The sequence below is a fragment of the Heptranchias perlo genome, chromosome 10 (genome assembly GCF_035084215.1).
Source record: "Heptranchias perlo isolate sHepPer1 chromosome 10, sHepPer1.hap1, whole genome shotgun sequence".
NCBI lineage: Eukaryota > Metazoa > Chordata > Chondrichthyes > Hexanchiformes > Hexanchidae > Heptranchias > Heptranchias perlo.
In genome coordinates, this window is record NC_090334.1 from 79,422,915 (window position 1) to 79,435,834 (window position 12,920).

The window sequence follows — 12,920 nt, forward strand, 5'->3', positions numbered from 1 at the left end:
GAAACTTCTTTACCCAAAGAGTGGTTAGAATGTGGAACGTGCTACCAGAAGGAGTAGTTGAGGCGAATAGCACAGATGCATTCACAGGGAAGCGACATAAACACTTGCGGAAGAAAGGAATAGAAGGGTATCCTGATAGGTTTAGATGAAGTAGAGATGGAGGAGGCGCATGTGGAGCATAAACACGGGCATAGACCAGTTGGGCCAAATGGCCTGTTTCTGTGTTGTAGATTTGTTGTAACACGATGTAACTGTATCAAAGAAGAGAAGGAGAGTTCTCCCCGGTGTCCTGGCCAATATTTATCCCTCAACCAACATCACAAAAACATATTATCTGGTCATTATCACATTGTTGCTTGTGGGACCTTGCTTTGAGCAAATTGGCTGCTGTATTTCCTACATTACAACAGTGACTATGCTTCAAAAATACTTCATTGGCTGTAAAGCGCTTTGGGATGTCCTAAGGTCATGAAAGGTGCTATATAAATGCAAGTCTGTCTTTCTTTCTGTAGACTCAGATGGGATTTATCTACTCTACCAAATCACCTCAAAGCTGCTGCACGATGCTACCTGTGCAGGTGGGTCAGACTGCTCAGCCTTGTATGGGGACCACCCAAGAGTGGGAAAACTGCGAAGGGATGGCAAGGTGAAGTAAAAAGCGCCCCCCGGCCTGTAATCATCCAGGTCGGCACATAAGGGTCTTGGGATCAGAGTGACTGGTGCGGCATTTTACAGCACACAAGAGTAAGCAAGTGACATTAGTGAAACAAGTGAAAAGCAAGAAAACATCAGTTATACTGATTAAGACTGGATTATCTCATGCATTTCATTCAAACGAGAATTGCAACCAATCAAAGCTGGTTGGTTAGCATTGGGGAAAGTACAGCAGGTAAAACTCCCAGGACCTACCCAGGCTTCCATTCCCATTGCTGGGAGACTCCACTTCAAGAGTTTGTGTCCGGAGATCGTCGTCGGAGTTAAAACCTATTGGATAAGGAAACGAGGCAAGAAATGAGAGAGAAATAATCAGTTATTGAGCTTGCTCCACTCCTGTAATCAAATCATGGTACTTGTTTCTACTTTTAAAGACTATTCCAGGCTTTATAAAATGACATGTATTGTTCTACTGCCTAAGGAATCGTCATCTATTGTCCTCATGGGTAACAGCAGGACTACAGTCTGCTTATCCCAGTGTTAGCATTCTTGGCTCTTGAGTCAGAAGGTTGTGGGTTCATATCCCACTCTGGACTTAAAGAAAGGCTTGCATTTATATAGCGCCTTTCATGACCTCAGTGACCTCCCAAAGCGCATTACAGCCAATGAAGTACTTTTTGAAATGTAGTCACTGTTGGAATGTAGGGAAACATGGCAGCCAATTTGCGCACAGCAAGATCCCACAAACAGCTATGAAATAAATGACCAGGTAATCGGTTTTAGTGATGTTGGTTGAGGGATAAATATTGGCCAGGACACTGGGAGAACTCCTCTGCTCGTCTTCAAAATAGTGCCATGGGATCTTTTATATTCACCTGAGAGGGCAGATGGGAACATAGGAACATAGGAAAATAGGAACAGGAGTAGGCCGTTCAGCCCCTCATGTCTGCTCTGCCATTTGATAAGATCATGGCTGATCTGTGATCTAACTCCATATACCTGCCTTTGGCCCATATCCCTTAATACCTTTGGTTGCCAAAAAGCTATCTATCTCACATTTAAATTTAGCAATTGAGCTAGTATCAATTGCCGTTTGCGGAAGAGAGTTCCAAACTTCTACAACCCTTTGTGTGTAGAAATGTTTTCTAACCTCGCTCCTGAAAGGTCTGGCTCTAATTTTTAGACTGTGCCCCCTACTCCTAGAATCCCCAACCAGCGGAAATAGTTTCTCTCTATCCAGCCTATCCGTTCCCCTTATTATCTTATAAACTTCGATCAGATCACCCCTTAACCTTCGAAACTCAAGAGAATACAACCCCAATTTGTGTAATCTCTCCTCGTAACTTAACCCTTGAAGTCCGGGTATCATTCTAGTAAACCTACGCTGCACTCCCTCCAAGGTCAATATTTCCTTCCGAAGCTGCGGTGCCCAGAACTGCTCACAGTACTCCAGGTGTGGTCTAACCAGGGTTTTGTATAGCTGCAGCATAACTTCTGCCCCCTTGTACTCCAGTCCTCTGGATATAAAGGCCAACATTCCATTAGCCTTATTGATTATTTTCTGCACCTGTTCATGACACTTCAATGATCTATGTACCTGAACCCCTAAGTCCCTTTGGACATCCACTGTTTTTAACTTTTTACCATTTAGAAAGTACCCTGTTCTATCCTTTTTTGATCCAAAGTGGATGACCTCACATTTGTCTACATTGAATTCCATTTGCCACAGTTTTGCCCATTCACCTAATCTATCAATGTCGCTTTGTAATTTTATGTTTTCATCTACACTGCTTACAATGCCACCAATCTTTGTGTCATCGGCAAACTTAAATACGAGACTTTCTATGTCTTCACCTAAGTCGTTAATAAATATTGTGAATAGTTGAGGCCCCAAGACAGATCTCTGCAGGACTCCACTAGTCACATCCTGCCAATGTGAGTACCTACCCATTATCCCTACTCTCTGTCACCTTTCGCTCAGCCAACATCCTAACCAAGTCCGTACTTTTCTCTCGATTCCAGGGCTTCTATCTTAGCTAAGGGGGCCTCGGTTTAACATCTCATCTGAAAGACCTCCAACAGTGCAGCCCTCCCTCAGTACTGCTCTGGAGTGTCAGCCTAGATTTTGTGCTCAAGTCTCTGAATTGGGACGTGAACCCACGATCTTCTGACTCAGGTGACAGCGCTACCCACGGAGCCATGGCTGACACCTAGGCCGACACTGCAGCTCGGAGGGAGTGGTGCAGAGTTAGAAGGACCGTCCTTTTGGATATTGGCGGTCGTGTTTTCAGCTGTCCAGGCGATAAGCTCTGGAATTCCATCTCTACCTCTCTCCCCTCCTTTAAGACACTATTTAAAACCTACCTCTGTTGCAACATCTCCTTTTGGCTTGGAGTCAAATTTTTGGATGATAACGCTCCTGAGGAGCCCCTTGGGACATTTTACTACGTTAAAGATGCTATATAAATGCAAGTTGTTGTTGTTGAAGCTATATAAGTACATGAGGGAGAAAGGAATAGAAGGATAGGTTGATATGAAGTAGGGTGGGAGAAGGCTCGTGTGGAGCATAAACACTGGCATAGATCACAGAAAATGCTGAACACCTCCGTTCAGTCCGCAGGTGTGACACTGAGCTTCCGGTCGCTTGCCATTTTAATTCTCCGTCCCACTCCCACTCTGACCTCTTTGCCCTCGGCCTCCTACACTGATCCAATGAAGCTCAACGGAAGTTCGAGGAACAGCACCTCATTTTTCGATTAGGCACTTTACAACCTTCCAGGCTCAACACTGATTTCAATAACTTCAGATCATAACCACTGCTCCCATTTTTTTGGACAGCAGGTGCTGGCAATGGTTCTGCTGTTGCCATTTACAGTTCCTCTAGACCCATTTTTTGTTTCTTTACTTGTTCCATTACCACCCTCCTTGCCTTGCACCATCATCCCTTTTGTCATTTAATCACTCCTGTCCTCCACCCTGTCAGAGACCTTCCCTTTTGTTCTTTCCATCCCTTTCCTTCCTACCCCCCTTCCCCTGGTTCTGTACTTGCTTAAAAACTATTAAATGACCTTCCCTCCATCATTAGGTCAGAAATGGGGATGTTCGCTGATGATTGCACAGTGTTCAGTTCCATTCGCAACCCCTTTGATAATGAAGCAGTCCGAGCCCGCATGCAGCAAGACCTGGACAACTTCCAGGCTTGGGCTGATATGTGGCAAGTAACATTCGCTCCAGACAAGTGCCAGGCAATGACTATCTCCAACAAGAGAGAGTCTAACCACCTCCCCTTGACATTCAACGGCATTACCATCGCCGAATCCCCCATCATCAACATCCTGGGGGTCACCATTGACCGAAACTTAACTGGACCAGCCATATAAATACTGTGGCTACAAGAGCAGGTCAGAGGCTGGGTATTCTACGGCGAGTGACTCACCTCCTGACTCCTCAAAGCCTTTCCACCATCTACAAGGCACAAGTCAGGAGTGTGATGGAATACTCTCCACTTGCATGGATGAATGCAGCTCCAACAACACTCAAGAAGCTCGACGCCATCCAGGACAAAGCAGCCCGCTTGATTGGCACCCCATCCACCACCCTAAACATTCACTCCCTTCACCACCGGCGCACTGTGGCTGCAGTGTGTACCATCCACAGGATGCACTGCAGCAACTCGCCAAGGCTTCTTCGATGGCATCTCCCAAACCCGCGACCTCTACCACCTAGAAGGACAAGGGCAGCAGGCGCATGGGAACAACACCACCTGCACGTTCCCCTCCAAGTCATACACCATCCAGACTTGGAAATATATCGCCGTTCCTTCATCGTTGCTGGATCAAAATCCTGGAACTCCCTTCCTAACAGCACTGTGGGAGAATGTTCACCACACGGACTGCAGCGGTTCAAGAAGACGGCTCACCACCACCTTCTCAAGGGCAATTAGGGATGGGCAATAAATGCTGGCCTTGCCGGCGACGCCCACATCCCATGAACGAATAAAAAAAAACAAAGCAATCACAGTCTATCCAATCTTTCCTCCTAGCTAAAATTATTCAGTCCTAGCAACATCCTCATAAATCTCCTCTGTACCCTCTCTGGTGCAATCACATCTTTCCTGTAACCAGAACTGTACGCAGTGCTCAAGCTGTGGCCTAACTAGTGCTTTATGCAGTCCTAGCATTACTTCCCTTCTCTAATATTCTATACTTCGGCTAATAAAGGAAAGTATCCAGTATGCCTTCTTAACCACCTTATCTACCTGTCCTGCTACCTTCAGGGATCTGTGGACATGCACTCCAAGGTCCCTTTATTCCTCTACACCTCTCAGTATCCTCCCATTTATTGTGTATTCCCTTGCCTTGTTTGCATTCCTCAAATGCATTACCTCACACTTCTCTGGATTGAATTCCATTTGCCACTTTTCTGCCCACCTGACCAGTCCATTGATATCTTCCTGCAGTCTACAGCTTTCCTCCTCACTATCAATCACATGGACAATTTTCGTATCATCTGCAAACTTCGTAATCATGCCCCCTACATTTAAGTCCACTTCATTGATATATACCACAAAAAGCAAGGGACCTAGTACTGACCTTGCGGAACCCCGTTGGAAACAGCCTTCCAGTCACAAAAAACACCTGATCATTACCATTTACTTCCAGCCACTGAGCCAATTTTGATCCAATTTGCCACTTTCCCTTGGATCCCATGGGCTTTTACTTTTTTGAGCAGTCTGCCATGTGGGACCTTGTCAAAAGCCTTGCTAAAATCTATGTACACTACATCAAACGCATTACCCCTCATCGACCCTCCTCAAAAAATTTAATCAAGTTAGTAAGACACGACTATAATATGATAGAATTTCACAGTGAGTTTGAGAGTGACGTACTTAAGTCCGATACTAGAGTCTTAAACTTAAATAAAGCCAATTATATAGGTGTGAGGGGCGAGTTTGCTATGACAGATTGGGAAATTAAATTAAATTAATTGAAAAGCAATAGCAAACATTTAAAGAAATATTTCAATATTCTCAACAAATATACATTACATTACAATAAAAACTCGACGGGAAAAAAGTGATCCACCCATGATTAACTAAAGAAGTTAAGGATTGTATTAGATTAAAAGAAGAGGCCTATAATGTTGCCAAGAAGAGCAGTATGCCTGAGGATTGGGAGAGTTTTAGAAAATAAAGGACGATCAAAAAAAAAAGATAAAAAGGGAGAAAATAGAATATGAAAGTAAACGAGCGAGAAATATAAAAACGTATTGTAAGAGCTTCTACAAGTATGTAAAAAGGAAGAGAGTAGCGAAAGTAAATGTTGGTTCCCTAGAGGCTGAGACAGGAGAAATTATAATGGGGAATCAGGAAATGGCAGATGCGTTAAACAAATATTTTGTATCTGTCTTCACAGTAGAAGACACAAAAAGCATACCAGAAATAGTGGGGAATCAAGGGTCTAATGAGAGTGAGGAACTTAAAGTAATTAATATCAGTAAAGAAAAAGTACTGGAGAAACTAAAGGGACTAAAAGCTGATATATCCCCTGGACCTGGTGGCCAACATCTGAGGGTTCTAAAAGAGGTGGTGCAGAGATAGTGGATGGATTGGTTGTGATCTTCCAAAATTCCCTAGATTCTAGAATGGCCCCAGTGGATTGGAAGGTAGCAAATATAACACCGCTATTCAAGAAAGGAGGGAGAGAGAAAACAGGGAACTGCAGGCCAGTTAGCCTGACATCAGTTGTCAGGAAAATGCAGGAATCCATTATTAAGGAAGTGGTAACAGGACACTTAGAACAGCATAATATGATTAGGCAGAGTCAATATGGTTTTATGAAAGGGAAATAGTGTTTGACAAATTTATTAGAGTTTTTTGAGGATATAACCAGCAGGGTAGATAAAGGGGAACTAGTGGATGTAGTATATTTGGATTTTCAAAAGGCATTCGATAAGGTGCCACATAAAAGGTTGTTATACAAGATAAGCGCACGTGGAGTTGGAGGTAATATATTAGCATGGATAGAGGATTGGTTAACAGACAGAAAACAGAGAGTAGGGATAAATGGGTCATTTTCAGGTTGACAGGCTGTAACTAGTGGGGTGCCGCAAGGATCGGTGCTTGGGTCTCAGATATTTACATAGAAACATAGAAAATAGGAGCAGGAGTAGGCCATTCAGTCCTTTGGGCCTGCTCCGCCATTCACAATGATCATGGCTGATCGTCTAACTCAGTAACCTGTTCCCGCTTTTTCCCCATATCCCTTGATCCCTTTAGCATTAAGAAATATATCTATCTCCTTCTTGAATACATCTAATGACTTGGCCTCCACTGCCTTCTGTGGTTGAGAATTCCACAGGTTCACCACCCTCTGAGTGAAGAAATTTCTCCTAATCTCGGTTCTAAATGGCATACCCCGTATCCTGAGACTGCGACCCCTGGTTCTGGACTCCCCAGCCATCGGGAACATCCTCCCTTCATCTAGTCTGTCTAGTCCTGTTAGAATTTTATATGTTTCGATAAGATCACCTCTCACTCATTCTTCTAGACTCTAGTTAATATAGGCCTAGTCAACCCAATCTCTCCTCATACGTCAGTCCTGCTATCCCAGGAATCAGTCTGCACTCCCTCCATGGCAAGGACATTCTTCCTCAGATAAGGAGACCAAAACTGCACACAATACTCCAGATGTGGTCTCACCAAGGCCCTGTATAACTGCAGTAAGACATCCTTGCTCCTGTACTCAAATCCTCTTGCAATGAATGCCAACATACCATTCGCCTTCCTAACTGCTTGCTGCACCTGAATGCTCGCTTTCAGCGACTGGTGTACAAGGACACCCAGGTCTTGTTGCACCTCCCCTTTTCCCAATCTATTATCATTCAGATAATAATCTGCCTTTCTGTTTTTACAACCAAAGTGGATAACCTCACATTTATCCACATTATACTGCATCTGCCATGTTCTTGCCCACTCACCCAACTTGTCTCAATCACAATGCAGTCTCTTTGCATCCTCAATCTATTATCTATATTAATGACTTGGATGAAGGAACAGAGTGTAATGTGTTCAAGTTCGCTGATGATGCAAAGCTAGTTGGGAAAGTAAGCTGTGAGGACGACACAAGGAATCTGCAAAGGGATGTAGACAGGTTCAGTGAGTGGGCAAGAACATTAAAAACATAAGAAATTGGAGCAGGAGTAGGCCAATCGGCCCCTCGAGCCTGCTCCGCCATTCAATAAGATCATGGCTGATCTGGTCCTAACCTCAAATCTAAAATCATGTCCAATTTCCTGCCCGCTCCCCGTAACCCCTAATTCCCTTTACTTCTAGGAAACTGTCTATTTCTGTTTTAAATTTATTTAATGATGTAGCTTCCACAGCTTCCTGGGGCAGCAAATTCCACAGACCTACTACCCTCTGAGTGAAGAAGTTTCTCCTCATCTCAGTTTTGAAAGAGCAGCCCCTTATTCTAAGATTATGCCCCCTAGTTCTAGTTTCACCCATCCTTGGGAACATCCTTACCGCATCCACCCGATCAAGCCCCTTCACAATCTTATATGTTTCAATAAGATCGCCTCTCATTCTTCTGAACTCCAATGAGTAGAGTCCCAACCTACTCAACCTCTCCTCATATGTCCGCCCCCTCATCCCCGGGATTAACCGAGTGAACCTTCTTTGTACTGCCTCGAGAGCAAGTATGTCTTTTCTTAAGTATGGACACCAAAACTGTATGCAGTATTCCAGGTGCGGTCTCACCAATACCTTATATAACTGCAGCAATACCTCCCTGTTTTTATATTCTATCCCCCGAGCAATAAAAGCCAACATTCCGTTGGCCTTCTTGATCACCTGCTGCACCTGCATACTAACCTTTTGATTTTCTTGCACTAGGACCCCCAGATCCCTTTGTACTGCAGTACTTTCCAGTTTCTCGCCATTGAGATAATAACTTGCTCTCCGATTTTTCCTGCCAAAGTGCATAACCTCACATTTTCCAATATTGTATTGCATCTGCCAAATCTCTGCCCACTCACCCAGCCTGTCTATATCCCCTTGTAGGTTTTTTATGTCCTCCTCACTCTCTACTTTCCCTCCCATCTTTGCATCATCTGCAAACTTTGATATGTTACACTCGGTCCCCTCCTCCAAATCGTTAATATAGATTGTAAAGAGTTGGGGACCCAGCACCGACCCCTGCGGAACACCACTGGCTACTGGTTGCCAGTCCAAGAATGTACCATTTATCCCAACTCTCTGCTTCCTGTTAGATAACCAATCCTCCACCCATGCCAAAATATTACCCCCAATCCAGAAGGTGGCAGATCGAATATAATGTGGGGAAATGTGAGGTTAGTCACTTTGGTAGGAAGAATAGAAAAACAGAATATATTTTAAATGATGAGAAACTATTCAATGTTGGTGTCCAGAGAGACTTGGGTGTCCTGGTACAAGAAACACAAAAAGTTAGCATGCAGGTACAGCAAGCAACTAGGAAGGCAAATAGCATAAAAGGGAATCCAAAAGTCCTCTACAGGCATGTAAACATTAAACGGGTAGGAAGAGGAGGGGTGGGCCGATTAGGGACCAAAAAGGTGATCTACTCATGGAGGGCGTGGCCAAGGTACTAAACGAGTACTTTGGCAACATCTTCTTCCTTTGTAAAGACAGATGCAGTGTCTCAGTAAAGGAAGATGTAAGTGAGATACTGGATGGACTAAAAATTGATAAAGAGGAGGTACTAGAAAGGCTAGCTGTACTTAAAGGAGATAAGTCACCTGGTCTGGATGGGATGCATCCTAGGTTGCTGAGGGAAGTAAGGGTGGAAATTGGCGATGTACTGGCCGTAATCTTTCAAACATCCTTGGATATGGGGGTGGTGTCAGAGGACAGGAGAATTCCAAATGTTACACCCTTGTTCAAAAAATGGTGCAAGGATAAACCCAACAACTATAGGCCAGTCAGTTTAACCTCGATGGTGGGGAAACTTTTAGAAATGATAATCTGGGACAGAATTAGCAGTCACTTGGAGAAGTATGGATTGATTAGGGAAAGCCAGAACGGATTTGTTAAAGGCAAATCTTGTTTAACTAACTTGATTGAGTTTTTTGATGAGGTAACAGAGAGGGTAGATGAGGACAATGCGATTGATGTGGTGTATAAGGACTTTCAAAAGGCAATTGATAAAGTGCCGCGTAATAGGCTTGTCATCAAGGTTGAAGGCCATGGAATAAAAGGGGCAGTAGCAGCATTGATACAGAATTGGCTAAGTAACAGGAAACAGAGAGCAGTGGTGAATGATTGTTTTTCGGACTGGAGGGAGGTGTACGGTGGTGTTCCCCAGGGGTCGGTGCTGGGACCACTGCTTTTTTTGATATATATTAATGACTTGGACTTAGGTGTACAGGGCACAATTTCAAAATCTGCGGATGACGCACAACTTAGAAATGTAGTGAACAGTGAGGAGGATAGTGATACACTTCAAGAGGATATAGACAGGCTGGTGGCATGGGCAGACATGTGGCAGATGAAATTTAACGCAGAAAAATGCAAGGTGATACATTTTGGTAGGAAGAATGAGGAGAGGCAATATAAACTAAAGGGCACAATTCTAAAAGAGGTACAGGAACAGAGAGACCTGGGGCTATATCTACACAAAGATGGCAGGGCAGGTTGAGAAAGTGGTTAAAAAAGCATACGGGATGCTGGGCTTTATAAATAGATGCATACAGTATAAAAGCAAGGCAGTCATGATGAACCTTTATAAAACACTGGTTTGGCCACAACTAGGGTATTGTGTCCCGTTCTGGACACCGCACTTTAGGAAGGATGTGAAGGCCTTAGAGGGGGTGCAGAACAGATTTACTAGAACGATCCCAGGGACCTTCGGAAGGACATATTGGCCTTGGAGGGAGTGCAGCGTAGGTTTACTAGAATGATACCCGGACTTCAAGGGTTAAGTTACGAGGAGAGATTACACAAATTGGGGTTGTATTCTCTGGAGTTTCGAAGGTTAAGGGGTGATCTGATCGAAGTTTATAAGATATTAACGGGAACAGATAGGGTGGATAGAGAGAAACTATTTCCGCTGGTTGGGGATTCTAGGAGTTGGGGGCACAGTCTAAAAATTAGAGTCAGACCTTTCAGGAGCGAGATTAGAAAACATTTCTACACACAAAGGGTGGTAGAAGTTTGGAACTCTCTTCCGCAAACGGCAATTGATACAAGTTCAATTGCCAAATTTAAATCTGAGATAGATAGCGTTTTGCCAACCAAAAGTATTAAGGGATATGGGCCAAAGGCAGGTATATGGAGTTAGATCAGATCACAGATCAGCCATGATCTTATCAAATGGCGGAGCAGGAACGAGGGACTGAATGGCCTACTCCTGTTCCTATGAGGGACTTTAGTTATGTGGATAGACTGGAGAAGCTGGGGTTGTTCTTCTTGGAACAGAGACGGTTGCGAGGAGATTTGATAGAGATAGTCAAAATCATGAAGTGTCTAGACAGAGTAAACAGAAAGAGACTGTTCCCATTGGCGGAAGGGTCAAGAACCAGAGGACGTAGATGTAAGGCGATTGGCAAAAGAACCAAAGATAACATGAGGAAAAACATTTTTACACAGTGAGTGGTTAGGATCTGGACTGCACTGCCCGAGGGGGTGGTGGAGGCAAATTCAATCATGGCCTTCAAAAGGGAACAGGATAAATACTTGAAAGGAAAAAAATTGCAGGTTTATGGGGATAAGGCGGGGGAGTGGAACTAGCTGGATTGCTCTTGCATAGAGCCGGCACAGAATCAATGGGCCGAATGGCCTCCTTCTGTGCTGTAACCTTTCTATGATTCTATGTTGGCTTTTATGGCAAGGAGGTTGGAGTACAAGAGTAAGGAAGTCTTACTACAATTGTACAGGGCTTTGGTGAGACCTCACCTGGAGTTCTGTGTACGGTTTTGGTCTCCTTATGTAAAGAAGGATATACTTGCCTTAGAGGCGGTGCAACGAAGGTTCACTAGATTAATTCCTGGGATGAGAGAGTTGTCTTATGAGGAGAGGTTGAGTAGAATGGGCCTATACTCTCTGGAGTTTAGAAGAATGAGAGGTGATCTCATTGAAACATAGAAGATTATGAGGGGGCTGCTCAGGGTAGAGGCTGAGAGGTTGTTTCCCCTGGCTGGAGAGTCTAGAACTAAAGGGCGTAGTCGCAGGATAAGGGGTCGGCCATTTAAGACTGAGATGAGGAGGAATTTCTTCACTCAGAGGGTTGTAAATCTTTGAAATTCTCTAACCCAGAGGCCTGTGGATGCTCAGTCATTGAGTATATTCAAGGCTGAGAGAGATAGATTTTTGGACTCTCGGGGAATCAAGGGATATGGGGATCGGGCGAGAAAGTGGAATTGAGGTTAAAGATCAGCCATGATCTGACTGAATGGCGGAGCAGGCTCGAGGGGCCGTATGGACTACTCCTGCTCCTATTTCTTATGTTCTTAACTCACCTGCACGTTTCGTCAGCTTCAGCCATATCCTGTAGTACAGGGCATGACCCTGCACTGAGAATTCTCAGTAGCATTTTAAAAAAAGAAATTTCACAACCTGTTCAAAATACAAAGGTCGATTCAAATCGCTAATAACGACACTTACACATGGTGTCGTTGTAATGACTCAACATCTGCTGGGACTGTAAATTGATCCAAGGTGTTTGGTTTCAGTCCAAATTTACATTCAGTGCAGCTGGAGGACATTTTAAACTCAGATTCAGACATAACCGGGAAATTCCGTGCAGTTTCTAGGAAGTCAATTCAGATCACCGCCCTCCTTGATGAAAGTCAAAAGCTTTTATTTTTTCACTTCCCTCCCTCCCGCCCCTTCTTTCTCCTCTTCTCTTGAAGAGGCCGGAGCTTAGACAGCAAGGCTATTACGAGGGGTTTTGATAGAGTAAATAAAGAGAAACTGTTTCCAATGACGGGACGGTCAGTAACCAGGGGACACAGATTTAAGATAATTGGCAAAAGAACCAGAGATGAGGAGGAGAAATGTTTCCAATACGGCACTGCCTGAAAGTCTGGTGGAAGCAGATTTGATCGTAACTTTCTCGCGCACGTGTTCTCTCACGTCACTCTGCTTTTTAAGAAAGGAGAGGGAAACCGGGGAATTATAGACCAGTTAGCCTAACATCTGTTGTGGGGAAATTGCTGGAGTCTACAGTTAAGGATAGGGTGACTGAACACCTCGAGAATTTTCAGTTAATCAGAGAGAGCCAGCATGG

At 44.1% G+C, this 12,920-nt stretch overlaps 1 protein-coding gene across 4 annotated transcripts in view; it reads right to left on the reverse strand.

Annotated features, from left to right (window-relative positions):
• The window catches only part of ccdc88c (coiled-coil domain containing 88C), a 290,680-nt gene that overhangs the window by 23,540 nt on the left and 254,220 nt on the right, over positions 1–12,920 (reverse strand). For 3 of the 4 annotated variants that reach the window (XM_067992075.1, XM_067992074.1, XM_067992077.1), the window contains one exon: positions 910–984. The exons of the other annotated variant lie outside the window; for it this stretch is intronic. In XM_067992075.1, coding sequence (XP_067848176.1) covers positions 910–984 — 75 coding nt within the window. The remainder of the gene's footprint in view (positions 1–909; positions 985–12,920) is intronic. 4 annotated transcript variants of the gene reach the window in all.